The sequence below is a fragment of the Schistocerca piceifrons genome, chromosome 3 (genome assembly GCF_021461385.2).
Source record: "Schistocerca piceifrons isolate TAMUIC-IGC-003096 chromosome 3, iqSchPice1.1, whole genome shotgun sequence".
Taxonomy (NCBI): Eukaryota; Metazoa; Arthropoda; class Insecta; order Orthoptera; family Acrididae; genus Schistocerca; species Schistocerca piceifrons.
The window spans coordinates 369,146,850-369,165,860 of NC_060140.1; the positions used below are offsets into that span (position 1 = coordinate 369,146,850).

General features: G+C 42.8%; 1 protein-coding gene across 1 annotated transcript in view; it reads left to right on the forward strand.

Annotated features, from left to right (window-relative positions):
• Positions 1-19,011, forward strand: part of LOC124789753 (zinc transporter ZIP13 homolog) — a 202,032-nt gene that overhangs the window by 165,203 nt on the left and 17,818 nt on the right. Inside the window, exon 3 of the mRNA XM_047257206.1 lies at positions 12,841-13,196. Coding sequence (XP_047113162.1) covers positions 12,841-13,196 — 356 coding nt within the window. The remainder of the gene's footprint in view (positions 1-12,840; positions 13,197-19,011) is intronic.

Here is a 19,011-nt window from a genome sequence, read left to right on the forward strand (position 1 = left end):
CAGTTGGTAACAGGTAAGTTTTTTAAATTAAAATACAGAACGTAGGTACGTTTGAACATTTTATTTCGGTTGTTCCAATGTGATAAATATACCTTTGTGAACTTATCATTTCTGAGACCGCATGCTGTTACAGCGTGATTACCTGAAAATACCACATTAATGCAATAAATGCTCAAAATTATGTCCGTCAACCTCAATGCATTTGGCAATACGTGTAACGACATTCCTCTCAACAGCGAGTAGTTCGCCTTCCGTAATGTTAGTACATGTATTGACAATGCCCTGACGCATGTTGTCAAGCGTTGTCGGTGGATCACGATAGCAAATATCCTTCAACTATCCCCACAGAAAGAAATCCGGGGACGTCAGATCCGGTGAACGTGCGGGCCATGGTATGGTGCTTCGACGACCAATCCACCTGTCATGAAATATGCTATTCAATACCGCTTCAACCGCTCGCGAGCTATGTGCCGGACATCCATCTTGTTGGAAATACATCGCCATTCTGTCATGCAGTGAAACATCTTGTAACATCGGTAGAACATTACGTAGGAAATCAGCATACATTGCACCATTTAGATTGCCATCGATAAAATGGGGGCCAATTATCCTTCCTCCCATAATGCCGCACCATACATTAACCCGCCAATGTCGCTGATGTTCCACATGTCGCAGCCATCGTGGATTTTCCGTTGCCCAATAATGCATATTATGCCGGTTTTCGTTACCGCTGTTGGTGAATGACGCTTCGTCGCTAAATAGAACGCGCGCAAAAAATCTGTCATCGTCCCGTGATTTCTCTTGTGCTCAGTGGCACAACTGTACACGACGTTCAAAGTCGCCGCCATGCAATTCCTGGTGCATAGAAATATAGTACGGGTGCAATCGATGTTGCTGTAGCATTCTCAAAACCGACGTTTTTGAGATTCCCGATTTGTCTGCTACAGATGTGCGGATTAGCCGCGACCGCAGCTAAAACACCTACTTGGGCATCATCATTTGTTGCAGGTCGTGGTCGACGTTTCACATGTGGCTGAACACTTCCTGTTTCCTTAAATAACGTAACTATCCGGCGAACGGTCTGAACACTTGGATGATGTCCAGGATACCGAGCAGCATACATAGCACACTCCCGTTGGGTATTTTGATCACAGTAGCCATACATCGACACGATATCGATCTTTTCCGCAATTGGTAAAGGCTCCATTTTAACACGGGTAATGTATCAAGAAGCAAATACCGTCCGCACTGGCGGAATGTTACGTGATACCACACTTATACGTTTGTGACTATTACGGCGCCATCTGTCACAAAGCGAAAAAAAGTGGTCCAACTTAAACATTCATATTTCTTTACGTACTACACGAATATGTAATAAAAATGGGGGTTCCTATTTAAAAAAAAAAAACGCAGTTGATATCCTTTTGACCCATGGCAGCCCCATCTAGCGGGCCAACCATAGCGCCATCTGGTTTCCCCACTTCCAGCTAGACAAGTTTCGTCCTTTGTAGTTTTTTCGTTTGATGCTTATTTCGTGATATATTTGGCCCGGTCACGATCAATGGACCACCCTGTATACCACTGAATGTGCCTCCAAAATTATATCAACGTACTATACAGTTTGCATGAGGACGTCATAAACATTCGGATACTCATCCATTGTTTGACAATGAGAGCACTTACCGACTTCCATCAAACCTAATTTCAAGCCTTTTCTAAATTTATATCACATAGCTGTTTCATACATTGGAACCTGATTCTTTAAAGACTCACAGAGCGCCGGCGGGGGTGGGTGGTGGGGGGAGGGAGGGGGAGAGAGAGAGAGAGAGAGAGAGAGAGAGAGAGAGAGAGAGAGAGTGTTACTGTAGCATGTGTCCCCCGCGTGTTATCGCCAGATAGCAGCCACTGTAGACCTTTTCCGTTCGTGGTGTATTACCCGATTAATGCAGGATACTGGATAGGCGGCGATCAGTGTCAATTCTGACGACATAGTGCGATGGTGGAGCAGGCACAAGTGTTCCGGAACGCACGCTACAGCGCACATTGAGGTACTTGGGGCTTTGCAGCAGACGACCCCTACGCGCTCACATGTTGACCTAGCGGTATTATCAGTTAAGATTGCAGTGGGTACAGAATCATGGTCACTGGACTGTGGATCAATGTAAACGTCTCGACTGGTCGGATGACTCAGATTTCTTGTTACACCATGTCGATGGTTGCGTCCAGATATCCCATCATCTAGAGTAACGGCTGCGCGAAACCTGCACCGTGCCACGAACACAGGACCGTCGTGACAGCATCATGCTGCAGGGGACATTCACTTGGGCTTCCATGGGACCTGCAATAGTAATCGAAGGCAGCATGACCACTGTGGGCTACGTGTGAACATAATTGCGGATCACCTGCTTCTCTTCATGCTTGATGTTTTCCCGTGCGGCGATGCCATTGTCCAGCAGGATAATAAGGCAAGGATCGTGCTACAGCGATTTGAGATACGTTAATAGTGAACTCACTGTGATGTGTTGGTCACCAAGTTTACCTGACTTAATTCTATGGAATATTTCTGGGAAACCTGCTCCCATAAACCACCAGATCCTAACGTCCGGGCATTGTGTGACATGTGTATAGCATCTGGTGCCACATGCCTCTGGAAACCTAGCAAGGACTTTCCGAATCCATACTACGTAGATTCGCTACTGTATTGCGTTCCAAATATGGACCAATGTTGCTGAGCTAAGGGTCATAATGTTTTGTCTCATCTTTGTGTAACCTACAGTGTAAACTCGCAACACAAATACTTATGTTTCCGGAAAATCTTCACTTCGGCGAAGAAGCGCACTTAGCTTCCATATCTTGAAGACTGGCGAAGTATAACTTTACAGAATGTACTGCATTTAGGAAATTACATCATTTCCCCAGGGCAACGTCTATGACATGGGATTTCCTTTTTTCCCCACTACAATACTGAATTAAGAATTCTTGCCGTTCCATTAGTTCATGCTCGAGGGCATAGACAGACATACAGTATATTTAGACAAGATTTGATTATGCGCTCACCAAGTAAGGCGGACGGTTAATGCTTGTCTGTCGTCCTGATCTCGTCATTTGGCAGTTGGTTTCTGACATGGGCGTGGGTGAACAAGGCTTTCACTTTACCCTGTCGAGTAGTATTCATTCGTATCGACAGAAATTGTTACACATGTTTCGAACATTTTGAATATGATAGTGTGTCAGTAGAATTTTCAAGTGTGTAGGATACCTCATATGTAAAATTATGTTGTAATATCCGCTGCAAATGGGTAGGTTTTGTGCTTTATGTAGTGAAATCGATTTTCTAGCGATGATCGGTCTGAGTGGGCTGAAACCAGGATTTCATTTGCGGGCCCGTATACATCGCAACTCGCTTTCGCAATTACCACGCAGATTGGATGCGCTTGTGCCACCTGTGGCCCGCACGCTATTTGACAGCGCAGTCTGCTGAAGATTGCTTAACCGTCTTGCGGGAAATCTTCGTGAGACTTTTCATCAGTGCCGGCCGCGGTGGCCGAGCGGTTCTAGGCGCTTCAGTCTGGAACCGTGCGACTGCTACGGTCGCAGGTTCGAATCCTGCCTCGGGCATGGATGGGTGTGATGTCCTTAAGTTAGTTAGGTTTAAGTAGTTCTCAGTTCTAGGAGACTGATGACCTCAGATGTTAAGTCCCATAGTGCTCAGAGCAATTAGAACCATTTTTTGAACTTTTCATCAGTAAGATACAAACACCCTCCGATCCCCTAGTAAACCAAATTCAGTATTTTCGTTTGCTATACACTCATCGCAGTGCTGAGTTGGGCAGCAAAATATCTTAGGACGTGAGCGGAGGACTGGAGCTCAAATATAAAAATGAATACTGGACATGTTGCAGTAAGAGAATTCTGTATGAAGGAATCACGCTTTATATAATTAACGTGATATAACACACATACAGCGATAAGTTGTTCCGTATGGTAATATTTTTCGTGCCTCCAGCCGTGTATTTATCGGCTAACACATGGTGACTGGCTGCATGAATTATTTCTCGGAATCCAATAAATAATAAAAAATACTTTTAGCAGGCACAGAATTTGTTTTCTTAGATTTAATATTATCAGTGGTTTTCTTAATGCGATACTGTGATTGGAATCTCAGATGCGACATTAAACAATGATATACGGGCAGCTAGAATTAGCGCGTGCAACGACCTGATTGCCTAACTTAGTGCTAATTAATTCTGAAACTGCGCAACGTATCGAATTTTTTGTAACCAATTATTTCGCAACACAACCTACACTGCAGTATCCTTACAAGCCTCTCGGACTGATTCTGACCACCCTGTACACCCGCATCGGACACGGGCTACGTTGCATATATGCTGCAGCAATGCCTTTAACGGAAACTCTTTGATCGCACCTTATACAAGGTTGGTAAAGGAAGTCGGCCACGTCCTGTGAAATTCGTGCCTTTACGACGTGTGTGCGGTAAATGTGCAAACGTGAACTGTGGCGACGTTGAATGCGTCCAAATAGGACCAGTCTGCTGCTTCTCTTTTCTTGGCTGCCAAAGGACAAACGCCGGTAGGCATCCATGTGTGTCGAAAACTACCGTCGTGGAATGGTGCGTCAGGTTTAGTGCTGGTCGTAACGTAGAAGTCAGAAGTCACCTCCAACTCAAATGGGAGACACTCGAGCCCTGTTGTCCTGATCCCCCCCCCCCCTGCATTTATCGCACCTATGGCCTGTTAAAAATGGCCTTGAAGGGTCGGCCTGTTGGAGGAGGATATGCAGCAGGCAGTTAATTGACTTCTTGACGCAGCAGGACACGGTGGTTTACCAAACGGGTATTTTCAACCTGGTGCGTCGGTGGGGTGACTGTCTCAGTATTTGCGGCCTTCGAATGAAAACTTTTTGATTGCCGCCATATACTGTCAGTCTCTGTTCCCTCTCTTCGTTGAGAATCTCGTAGTAGAGGTGACTTAACAGTGTTTCTCAACACTTGAAAAGTGATGTCGCAGTGATCTACATATTACAGTATACGATCATTTCGACGTTATGGCGGATAAGTGCGGAATGTAAAGAAGACTTTCGAGATGGAAGGAGGGGGTAAACTATAGATTATTGCACACAAACTAGTGCCTTCAATATCAACACCACACAGTTGCCATATAGACGGCCAGACTTTACTGAATGGGCGTCTCATTGCACGTTAAAAACAAAGCTTATTTGACTTATTTTCCGGTGAAATATGTAAAGAAGCAATAATTTTGTAACTGTAAATCTTTAGACTAGTTTGAATTTTTGTGATAACTTCCACTAATAACCTGTACAAACAAAACGAATCGCTTACGCGCTGGTAAAGCTGTTAATCGCATTTTCTTCAAGCCGCTCGTCACTCCTCTTTTGAATATCTTCTTCTCGCTTCACGTTTCTTTGAGTTGCATGTATCCGACGCACAGGTTTAATTGCCTTTTTTAAATTATGTATTACATTTTGATATAATTTTGGTCTCGCTCGTGAATACATCAGCTCATTTCCTAGCAAATATTTAAAAAGTGCTAGTTATTATTATTTTCTCTCCTCCAACATGCTTCGCATAGACCTTGCATATCTTGGAAATTATCACCCTTCGTCGGAATTGCTTTGTGGGTAGCTGTGGGAATTGTGGTGTAGCTTTCAACGCCATTCCAACGCTAATTGCTTGCACCCCCTTAGACGCTTTATTTGTGTTGCATCTGAAAATTGTACTTAATTATTAATAACACACATTTACTCTAAATAACACCGCTTTTTCTAAAATGTTACGTCTATACAGTTTAGTATGTGGCCTCACACTCTACACTATCTTTAAATAACGTTTCTGTAATAACAAGTCAGCAAGAAATTTTTACCGACAGATCAGATGTCTTTGGACGTATAGGGAAACCAGACGTTGCTCACCTCAACAGAAGTTAAGTCAAAAATGTTCACGTCACGTGGTGACCAGGTGACCTGTGGTCGGATGTTCACATGTACTATCCTAGAAGGCTTGTGTTGTAGCTCAGGTACAGGTGTTTGTAAAGAGGACAATCCACAGTTTTCACACTGATTTTGGTGCTCAGGGTCAACAACGTGCGACGCAGCTCGCGTTAGTGAAGAAAATATCATCGTTGATCTGTGGAACGAGGAAGGTGGTACTGTAAAGTGAGGAGTCACGGAACGTAATGAATTCAGACATTCTTGGATCTTTCGGATGCATGAGACCATGCTAAAGAGAAGGGTCCAGTGTCAGTGGGAGAACGAGTGTATGCCGGCCGGAGTGGTCGTGCGGTTCTAGGCGCTGCAGTCTGGAACCGAGCGACCGCTACGGTCGCAGGTTCGAATCCTGCCTCGGGCGTGGATGTGTGTGATGTCCTTAGGTTAGTTAGGTTTAATTAGTTCTAAGCTCTAGGCGACTGATGACCTCAGAAGTTAAGTCGCATAGTGCTCAGAGCCATTTAAAAGAACGAGTGTATGGATATTCTAATTAATAAGCGAAAACAAGGAAAGCCAGCTATAGGGTCAAGACCTACATCGCTTCAGTCGCTCTTTTGGAAAGACAGTATTATAAAGGATAGGGCATTGCATTACGATGCACTTGTTCACGGTGTGACATATCGGTTTCACTGCAGAAGATTTTTAAACGATTGCATTTTGTATCCCGATAACAGGGCTCGATTTGCTTCAATACCTTAAAATCTGTTAAAGTCCTCGGCCCCAAAATTGACTTGGAAATTCTAATGTACAAGGCAACTGAAAAGTGACTGACTTATATGTTGAACTGACTCGCCCCCCCCCCCCCCCCCGCCCCCTTCTTTGCTCACTAGTCTCGGTTATCTTAACCGTTTTGCGATTGTGACTGCTGCCACAGTTCCTTTCTTATATAAATTTTAACAAAAGCTCAGGATTTTAAACGTTTGTCGTGTCTTAACCGATTTTTACCGTTTTATCAAAATGATTTTCTTTATTTTAACCGTACTTGCCTCTTGGTGAAAGGGACCTATTTGTCGTTTGTCTTAAACGCAATATCAGTGTAGACTTCGGGTACGCCACATACAAATCTCTAACCACAACCTTTGCTTCGAATTCACGTTTGTTGAGTTAACTACTCCCATTCCTGTCTCGTAAATCCCATCATGAACGATAGCCTTCATACAAGTGGCACTGTCACACTCGAACCCATTTATGTGGTTCAGTGACGCAGCGTAATCAAATATGAATTTTCTAGTATGCTGTTCCACAGCTTCGTTTGTCGTAGATTTGTTTCTGCAGAGGTGCAATTCATTCTTGCAGTTGTTGTTTTATTTTTTCGCTACTGGTTTTGAGCAGATCCCATTTTCTAGCGGTACCTGTTTACAATCAAGTCATTATAAATAGACAATGACAGCTGCGCAGTTCGATCACAAATACGACAAAGCAAATTGTCATCCTTCATGAATAGCGTTAAAGACTCTAAATTCAGAACGTTGCAGGAGATCATGAGGTTTCAGTTGCTGCACTGCGTGCATATTGTACAGGTACCAGTGTCCTATAGACCCGTGCTGTTGACCATGGGATGGACAATTGTCGTGACACTGCACGAGTACTAGTACTACCCGGGGCACATGCTGCGTGGTCAGTTAAAACCTCGTGGACGACCTCCACCGGGATAGGACGCCTTGCTCTGCCAGGTGTAACACCAAGTAACATATGGTTTCGAATTCCGTTATCATTTTTTTTAAACTATTCAGTGACATATGGGCCTCCCCTCAGACCTTTAAGTCAGCTATACTTTTTCAATGCAGGACTGTAACTGCTGCCGTTCACATAAAACAGTCTACAGAACAGCTCATGATATCTCTTCTCGATAGCGAGTACAGTTCAACGTAGGTTAAGGTTGTCAAATCGTAGCTTGGATGTGATGTCGTCGTCAGTCCAGACATTAGTTTGATGAAGCCCTTTAGGCTACTCTATCCTGCGGTAGCTGCTTCATCTCCAAGTAACTATTGCAACCTACATCCTTATGAATCTGCTTTGCGTGTTCATCTCTTGGTCTCCCTCTACGAATTTTACTTCACACGCTGCACTCCAGTACTAAATTGGTGATCCCTTGATGCCTCAGAACATGTCCTACCAACCGATCCCTTCTTCTAGTCAAGTTATGCCACAAATATCTCTTGTCCCCAATTCTATTCAATACGTCCTCATTAGTTACGTAATCTACCCATCTAATCTTCAGCATTCTTCTGTTGCACCACATTTCGAAAGCTTCTATTGTCTTCTTGTCCAAACTATTTATCATCCATGTTTCACTTCCATACATGGCTACACTCCATGCAAATACTTTCAGAAACGACTCCCGGACACTTAAATCTATACTCGATGTTAACAAATTTCTCTTCTTCAGAAACGCTTTCCTTGCCATTGCCAGTCTACATTTTATAACCTCTCTACTTCGACCATCATCAGTTATTTTGCTCTCCAAATAGCAAAACTCATCTACTACTTTGTGTCTCATTTCCTAATCTAATTCCCTCAGCACCACCTGATTTAATTAAACTACATTCCATTACCCTCGTTTTGCTTATGTTGATGATCATCGTATGTCCTCCTTTCCAGACACTGTCCATTTCATTCAACTGCTCTTCCAGATCCTCTACCGTCTCTGACAGAATTACAATGTCATAGGCGAATCTCGAAGTTTTTATTTCTTCTCCATGGATTTTAATTCCTACTCCGAATACTTCTTTTGTTTCCTTTACTGCTTGCTCAATTTACAGATTGAATAACATCGGGAATAGGCTACAACCTTGACTGACTCCCTTACCAAGCACTGCTTCCCTCTCATGCCCCTCGACTCCTATAACTGCCATCAGGATTCTGTACAAATTGCAAATTTCGCTCCCTGTGTTCGATCCCTGGCACCTTCAGAATTCGAAAGAGAATATTCCAATCAACATTGTCAAAAGCCTTCTCTAAGTCTACAAATGCTAGAAACGTAGGTTTGCGTTTCCTTAACCTATCTTCTATAGTAAGTCGTAGGCTCAGTATTGCCTCACGTGTTCCAACATCTCTACGCAGTCCAAACTGATCCTCCCTGATGTCGGTTTCTACAAGTTTTTCCATTCGTCTGTAAAGAATTCGTGTTAGTATTCTGCAGCCGTGACTTATTAAACTGATGGTTCGGTAATTTTCACACCTGTTAATTATTGCTTTCCTTGGGTTTCGCCTGTCTCATACATCTTGCTCACCAGATGGTAGAGTTTTGTCAGGGCTGACTCTCCCAAGGCTATCAGTGGCTCTAACGGAATTTTGTATACTCCTGGGGCCTTGTCTCGTCTTTCAGAGCTCTGTCAAACTCCTCACACAGAATCACATCTCACATTTCCTCTTCATCTACGTCTCCTTCCATTTCCATAATATACTTGTATTTGTCCTCTAGCCATCCCTGTTTAGCCATTTTTCACTTCCTGTCGATCTCATTTTTGAGACGTTTGTACTTCTTTTTACCTACTTCATTTTCTACATTTTTCTATTTTCTCCTCTCATCAGTTCAATATCTCTCCCGTTACGCCTTTTTACCTACTTGATCCTTTGCTGCCTTTACAATTTTTCCTCTTTCAAAGCTACCCATTCTTCCTCTACTGTATTTCTTTCCCCCGTTATTGTCAATTGTTTCCTAATGCTCTCTCTGAAACTCTCAACTACCTTTGGTTTTTTCATTTTATCCAGACCCCACCTCCTTAAATTCCCACCTTTTTGCATTTTCTTCAGTTTTAATCTACAGTTTATAACCAATAGAGGCCACATCTGCCCCTGGAAATGTCTTACAATTTAAAACCTGGTTCCTAAATCTGCGACCGGCTGGTGTGGCTGAGCGGTTCTAGGCACTACAGTCTGGAACCGCGCGACCGCTACGGTCGCAGGTTCGAATCCTGTCTCGGGCATGGATGTGTGTGATGTCCTTAGTTTAGTTAGGTTTAAGTAGTTCTAAGTTCTAGGGGACTGACGACCTCAGCAGTTAAGTCCCATACTGCCCAGAGCCATTTGAACCTAAATCTGTGCCTTTCCATTATATAATGTATGTGAAACCTTGCAGTATCTCCAGGCCTCTTCCAAGTATACAACTGTAACGTCTATTAGCAAAGGACATATTTTGTAGTAAAGAGAGAACATTGTGCATCATATTCTGTTATTGTATGGAATTACGTATTTTTTTATTATTATTTTATTTTAGATAATATCTGTGTCGGCGAGTACTGAAACCGCACAGACGATAAATATCATACAAAGATAAGAATATACCACTAGTATAAATAATACAGAACGAACATTAATTTCTCTGTCTTCTTTTTGGAGTTGTACGAGTAAGATAGCCTGTGACGCTGTAGTATATGCTAACGTAGTCTTCTTTTGTCAAGGTCGATAGATGTACGCCATTACGTACTCATTGTAAAAGGTGTGTATTAGTTAACATATTTGAATGTTTTGAATAGAGTTATTTAATGAAGCCTTGCATTATTATTTGTAGTAGCTTGCTTGGAATATTATCCCATCCTTTTGAGATATTTTCAGTTATTTAAATATTATCCGTGGTGCAGAGCTGCGCTACGAACGAACGAGCCGCTGCCGCGGCGCATTCAAACTGCATAAAAAGAAATCGATCATACCGCAAGGAAGCGGGAAGGTAATAGTGAAATAAAATCATCTCTTTCAGCTTCCGGACTTGCAGAGCAGAGCAGCAGATTTTATGATGTGTTTTGCAGGTTGACGCGGGCTGCTGATAATATATTACTAACAGTACAAAAAAGATAATTTACCTTCGTAACATAATAGGAATTTCGCTGTGCTTAGTTCTTGTCTGGCAAACCTTATAGTGAAAACGTATTTTTCTCCGACAATAGTCTCATGCTCTTGTGCTAGTCGCGGTAATTATTGGTGTTTTACTCTTAACAAAAATCCACTGCAAAATTATTTTGCTGATGAACAATCTTTGCGAACTGTAACATAAATATTTCATAACAAAATAATCTTTCATTTTCAATAACTATAAAGTAGGGAAGATATGTTGACTTTTATAGTGAGTTACAGTAACGAAAAATGTTCCTTTAATAGAAAGCCAGTTACAGAACAATAAGAACCCAATATATTCTGTTTTGTTGAAAATTAATGATTATAAAGAAATTCATGGCGCAGCATTAATAAAAGGTATTTCGCGGCTCTTTTCGTATATGCGTTGTTACGCATATAATAATAATAAAACAAAGCAAAATAAGAGAAAAGAGTTTTTACGAAAAGTGAAACTGACGCGAAACTGGCGCCCAGCGTCTGTGCGGTTTCATTACTCGCCGACACAGATATTATCTAAAATAAATAATAATAAAAAAAATACATAATTCCATACAATAACAGAATATGATGCACAATGTTCTCTCTTTACTACAAAATATGTCCTTTGCTAATAGACGTTACAATTGTATACTTGGAAGAGGCCTGGAGATACTGCAAGGTTTCACATACATTATATAATGGAAAAGCACAGATTTAGGTTCAAATGGCTCTGAGCAGTATGGGACTTAACTTTGCTAATAGACGTTACACAACCTTCTTTCATGATTTTTAATCCAAGTGTTAGCTATGATTAAGTTATGCTCTGTGCAAAATTCTACCAGGCGGCTTCCTCTTTCATTCCGTATCCTCATTTCACATTCGCCTACAATTTTACTTCTCTTCCTTTTCCTGCTATCGAATTCCAGCCCCCCATAACCATTAAATTTCGTCTCCCTTCACTATCTCAATAATTTCTTTTGTTTCATTATACATTTCTTCAATCTTTCCGTCATCTGCATAGCTAGTTGGCATATAAACTTGTACTACTGTAATAGGCGTGGGCTCCGTGTCTATCTCGGCTACAATAATGCGTTCACTACGCTATTCGCAGTAGCTTACCCGCGCTCCTATTCTTTTATTCATTACTAAACCTACTCCTGCATTATCCTTATTTGATTTTGTATTTATAGCCCTGTATTCACCTGACCAGAAGTCTTGTTCCTCCTGCCACGGAACTTCACTAATTCCTACTATATCTAACTTTAATCTATCCGTTTCCCTTTTTAAATTTTCTAACCCACCTACCCGATTAAGGGATCTGACATTCCATGCTCCGATCCGTAGAACGCCAGTTTTGTTTCTCCTGATAACGTCGTTCTCTTGAGTAATCCCCATCCGGAGATACGAATGGGGGACTATTTTACCTCCGGAATATTTTACCCAAGAGGATGCCATCATCATTTAATCATACAGTAAAGCTGCATACCCTCGGGAAAAATTACGGCTGTAGTTTCCCCTTGCTTTCACCCGTTCGCAGTACCAGCACAGCAAGGCCGTTTTGGTTAGTGTTACAAGGCCAGATCAGTCAATCATCCAGACTGTTGCCCCAGCAACCACTGAAAAGGCTGCTGCCCCTCTTCAGGAATCACACGTTTGTGTGGTCGCTCAACAGATACCCCTCCGTTGGTGTTGCACCTACGGCACGGCTATCTGTATCGCCGAGGTACGCAAGCCTCCCCACCAGCGGCAAGGTTCATAGATGTCATTCCGTCATAAAATCAGTGTACAGCGCCAGATTTGTACCTGGCGGTCACAATTGGAACTAGTTGTTTTCCAGCGTAAATCTGTTACACATTAACGCGTTGGCATATCTACCAGGTTCCGCTGCCTCTCGATAATTACAGCCCACACTGCACCTCCCTTACTAGCTGCACTTGAATTATACCCACCAGGCACAAAATATACGAACCAACTTACCAGCGCACGGTTGAATGGCTGTTGCAGACCACGGCGGACATCCGAGCGTCGACAAGGGCCTACTAGTGCTGGCGGGGCTGCTGGTGTTCATTGTGCTGGAGAAGATGTTCACGTTCGTGCCAGAGGACGGCGAGGACGAGAGCGCCGCCAAGAACAAGAAGAAGACGGCGCGCAAGGTGGCGTGCAGCGCCGAGGTGTGCATGCTGGAGAAGCGGCTGCGCAAGCGCCTGTCGCGCGGCGCGCGCAACAACAACAACGTGGACGACGACGTCGTCTTCGCGTGCGCCAACATCGCCGACGGCGTCTGCAAGCAGATAGAGGACATCGGCACCGTGCTGTGCGCGGCTGCGGCCAAGCAGCCGGCCGACGAGCCGACCATCCACGTGAGTGCTCGACGTCACCACACTCTCCCTTCCCTACCAGCAGCCACTAAACCCTCTGTCGCTCGCACTGCTGACATTTGTCATCCACGTGACATTCCCGCTCTGTTTTGTCTGACTGCACTGAATTGATTCAGTGCACGTTTCAGTACATTTCCGTTAACTCAGCCATTATTATTTGGTTTCAGTTACGTTAAGTTGAACTGTTTATAAGACATTAATATAGCTTTGAGGATGCTGGTCATCCGGGTGAGCTGTACTGCTACAGTCTCAAACAAAGTGATTCTATGTTACTTCATTGTTTACGTAGATTCAGTCCAACTGTCGTGTGCATAATTTTAGGCATATCAAAACTAATTACAGTTAACTTGTTTTTTGCCTAGAATACTTAACGTAAGAAAAGTAAATATTCCCTTTACGTCTAGTTTCACAGAGGAAGACCGCACTGCAGTTCCTTCTCTAAAGCCTCGTACAGACGCAAAAATGGCCGACATCGAAATAAGTGTCCAAGGAATAGAAAAGCAACTGAAATCACTCAACTGAGGAAAGTCCACTGGACCTGACTGGATACCAATTCGATTCTACACGGAGTACGCGAAAGAACTTGCCCCCCCCCCCCCCCCCCTTCTAACAGCCGTGTACCGCAAGTCTCGAGAGGAATGGAAGGTTCCAAATGATTGGAAAAGAGCACAGATAGTCCCAGTCTTCAAGAAGGGTCGTTGAGCAGATGTGCAAAACTATAGACCTATATCTCTGACATCGATCTGTTGTAGAATTTTAGAACATGTTTTTTGCTCGCGTATCATGTCATTTCTGGAAAACCAGAATCTACTCTGTAGGAATCAACATGGATTCCGGAAACAGCGTCGTGTGAAACCCAACTCTCTTTATTTGTTCATGAGACCCAGAAAATATTAGATACAGGCTCCCAGGTAGATGCCATTTTCCTTGACTTCCGGAAGGCATTCGATACTGTTCCGCACTGTCGCCTGATAAACAAAGTAAGAGCCTAAGGAATATCAGACCAGCTGTGCGGCTGGATTGAAGAGTTTTTAACAAACAGAACACAGCAATTTGTTCTCAATGGAGAGACATCTGCAGATGTTAAAGTAACCTCTGGCGTGCCACAGGGGAAAGTTAATGGACCATTGCTTTACACAATATATATAAATGACCTAGTAGATAGTGTCGGAAGTTCCGTGCGGCTTTTCGCAGATGATGCTGTAGTATACAGAGAAGTTGCAGCATTAGAAAATTGCATCGAAATGCAGGAAGATCTGCAGCGGATAGGCACTTGGTGCAGGGAGTGGCAACTGACCCTAAACATAGACAAATGTAATGTATTGCGAATACATAGAAAGAAGGATTCTTTATTGTAGGGTTATATGATAGTGGAACAAACACTGGTAGCAGTTATGTCTGTAAAATATCTGGGAGTATGGGTGCGGAACGATTTGAAGTGGAATGATCATATAAAATTAATTGTTGGTAAGGCGGGTGCCAGGTTGAGATTCATTGGGAGAGTCCTTAGAAAATGTAGTCCATCAACAAAGGAAGTGGCTTACAAAACACTCATTCGACCTATACTTGAGTATTGCTCATCAGTGTGGGATCCGCACTAGGTTGGGTTGACAGAGGAGATAGAGAAGATCCAAAGAAGAGTGGCACATTTTGTCACAGGGTTGTTTGGTAAGCGTGATAGCGTTACAGAGATTTTTAGCAAACTCAAATGGCAGACTCTGCAAGAGAGGCGCTGTGCATCACGGTGCAGTTTGCTGTCCAGGTTCCGAGAGGGTGCGTTTCTGGATGACTTATCGAATATATTGCTTCCCTCTAGTTATACCTCCCGAGGAGATCATGAATGTAAAATTAGAGAGATTTGAGCGCGCACGGAGGCTTTCCGGCAGTCGTTCTTCCCACGAACCATACGCGACTGGAACAGGAAAGGGAGGTAATGACAGTGGCATGTAAAGTGCCCTCTGCCACACACCATTGGGTGGCTTGCGGAGTATAGATGTAGAAGTAAATATAGATGTAGATGTAGTTTTTCTAATAAATGTCATAAAATCTGGGAAGTTTTCAGCAGAAGTCGTGATGTATGGCTGGAATGATTTCATGAGCTGAGTTATGAAGATCATGACAATTGTATTCGCGACTCGGAGAACCAGGATTGTGTAAATAAAGCGATTATGATTCAGGAATAGGACAAGAGGTGTCAGAATGTGATTAATTTGAATCACAGGAAGGACTAATTGAAGAGGATGTACTTCTTTTAGGAAAAGATGCAATAAATAAATAGTGGTAAAGCAAATACGCTAGCAATGTTAGAACAAGATCGTGCAATTTTATTATGCATTCACCAAGAACCAAGAATGAAACTCTCATAACAAAGAAACAGATACTCTTGAAGTTATTCTTGGATGAAAATACAACTGTGTGGTGTCACACTTGAAACTGCCACGCTGGTGGCACCTTTTGTGGTTGTGGCTGAGTACTGTGTGTAACAGTGGACACCATCGGTACTCCAGTTGCTGTGAGTTTATTATCAATTGTCATTTTTGTTTTGAAGTCGTGAAATTTTACTAGTTTTTAGGTATTTGAATTTTCCAACTGTTATTGTGATTTGTTGGGCAATTCTAATATATGGCACAAGTACGTACGTGCGCGCGCGCGCGCACGCACACACACACACACACACACACACACACACACACACACACACACACACACACACACACACACACACACACCATGAAAGAATTATCAAAAATGGGATGGAAATCGGTTGATGTGATTTGCATGTACAGACAAACAAATGATAACAATTTTAGAAAAACTGGATGATTTATTCAAAAGAAAGAGCTTCGCGAACTGAGTAAGTCAGTAATGCATTGGACCATGCCTGGCCTATATGCAAGTGGTTATTTGGCTTGGCATTGATTGGTAGAGTTGGTGGATGTCCTTCTGAGGAATATTGGGCCAAATTCTGTCCAGTTGATGTGTTAGATAAGGATATCCAATCATTTTAGTCTATGGGCAAATTTGCATTTCCACAAAGCACCAAGGGCCAATATCTAACTATACGAGTAGTCTGTCCAAGTTTTATTGAGGTCTGTTACCCTAGTACTGCTCGGAACGCCTTGGTACAGTCAAGAAGTTCTCGTAATGCTTTCATTTTCCAATACCAGCTTGACAACGAATGTGAGCACATGTACTGTCCTATGACATGGCATTAGCTAGAAACATGACTATTACTGCGTGCAGTAAACTTCCCAGTTTTAATTCTGATGCTTGCATGTTATGCGCTAACTTTCAGAGCAGCTAATCACCGTTTATTGACAGGATAAGAAGCTTATAACACATGGACACCTACTGTGCTTGAAAATGGCCTGTGAGGCCGAAGTTGGCCAATCATTCAAGGTATAATAAATTGAATAATTCGGTGGGGGGGGGGGGGGGGGGGGCACAGCTGAGGCTGAATACTTCAAAATGTCCTTCAGTTTATGTGCCAGTTAATGTGTATCTTCATTGGTCATGAAATAATAATAATAATAATAATAACAGACATAACCAGACATAACGTCTGAGATAGGAAAGAGAAATAATAATAATAAACTGACTGTACGTATTTTGCATGATTTATTTGCATTGTAAAATTTTTCACTATACAGAGTTACTTCACTTGATAAGCATTATTCGTTCCAGTCATAATAACACTCATTAAGTGAAACACACTTTCCGTGTAGAATAGGTCGCTGAATTACATTATGAAAAAAATTGGTACTGATACAGATTTATAATACTGTACAGTATTTTTACTTACAGTAGAGTGCATCCTATTTTAGAAGAAATTGCCTAAAGATATTTGTTTATGCCTGTCCTTCAAAATTTTTCAAAAAAAGGACATAGGTGTATTGCTGCATAAATAATATCATGCACAGCTACTGTCTTTTGGGCATCTTTAATGAATTAGTGTTAGTTAACGACGAGAAATCAGAAATGGAATTCATAAACAAACACAGCAAGGGAAAGGGTTACCATGCGCTGGCGAAGAAAAGATCTAGCAACATCATTCCAAAGGATTTTTGCTGGCCAAGGTAGGGCTTAAGCAAGGATGAAAACAAGCAGTAGAAACTTCCACCATGGGCGGGCATTATCTTGCCGAAATGTAAGGCCAGGATGGCTCGCCATGAAGGCCGATGAAATGGGTGGGGAGGATGAACTGCTCTTGTGTCAATTCAGGAGAATGACATCATAATGCCCATCAGCCTGATGACCAGGCGCTACGGCCCAAGAAAGAGTATTAAGAGCACAAGTACACGAATTCATATGCTGACGCAGTGCCTCTGAGAGCCAAAGTTGTGACATCTTATAGCTACAACTGAGCTGCTTCTACCACAATGGCAAACCCAGGCAAATGAAGTCATCATTGCCCATTGGTGATGTCCAGCCACTTCAGCCTGTTATGATTTCCAGGCTCAGAGTGCTGCCTGTGGAGAAATACCAGCCAGCCTGATTCACATTTATACCACCCAAATGAGACCCTCATTCTCATTGTGCTTAGTAGGATCCAGGTGTGCACAGTATGCCCAGCAAAGTAGTCCATGCTAATAACCATGAGAGGAAGACCACTCACAGTCCATGATGAAGCAGCCAGCTGCTGCTGACGAACTTTGCTGTTAATAGCTGCAGGTATCCATCTGAGTTAAGTTTGTATGAAGTCAACTTCATGTCTTCACACTGCTGGGTCATCCACAGGGTGACTTCCTCCTGCCGGCAGCCACTTCCCTGATGAGCCTGGACCAGCTAGCTCCCAGCTACACTATTATTGCGCACCAGTGTGTGCGAGCCTACATTCTTGCTTTTCATAACTGTCATGAATAAAAGACTTATTAACCAGGGACTTTTAACTAATGGTCCACCATTCATATCCAGTCACCACCACCACCACCACCACCACCAACCACACCACCACAGCCGATGTCCCAGTTGGGAACTGTACTTCATTGTGACCTAACAGGAGCCCATTTCACCCTCCACTGTAGGGTCATGTCCTGATTCCTACAACAGAAATGAGACATGACTTGGATTCAGAGTTAAAATGTAGATCCCCTTTCCCCTGTTGGATAACTGACGGACACTCAAGTTGACGAAGTGATGCCCAGCTGAAGGACTTGAACTAGGTCTTTAAGCCACATGACATTATTATAACTAGAGTCTCTACATCTATCCATATAATTTCCTTCCACGCATACAAGGATAAGTCAATTATTATCTTTAAAGGAGTTATAAAATTTTATTGTAATCAAATAGGAAATTTACAAGAACATCATTTTTCGACATAGTCTCCTCATGTTTCAACGCACTTGGTCCATCATTGTATAAGCTTCCTAATGCCCTCATAAAAGAAGGTTCTCGGTTGAGCTGCGAGCCAGGAATGACCCGCTTCTTTCACTGCTGTGTCCGAGGCGAATCGACGGCCCCTTAATGGCTCTTTGAAGGGACCGAACAAATGATAGTCAGAAGGGGCAAGATCGGGACTATATGGAGGATATCCAGTACTTCAGATTTCACTTTCTGGAGCGTTTCAGAAGTGTAGGCAGCAGTATGCAAACGGGCATTGTCATGCAACAACACAACACCTTTTGACAGCAATCCTCAGCGTTTGCTTCGAATGGCTGACTTTAGCCTCGCAGTAAGCATCTTGCTCTAACATAGACTGTTTATTGTTGTGCCTCTTTCCCCATAATTTTCCAGTACTGGACCTTGTGCGCCCCAAAAAACTGTAAGCATCAGATTTCCTGGACGGTTGGGTCTT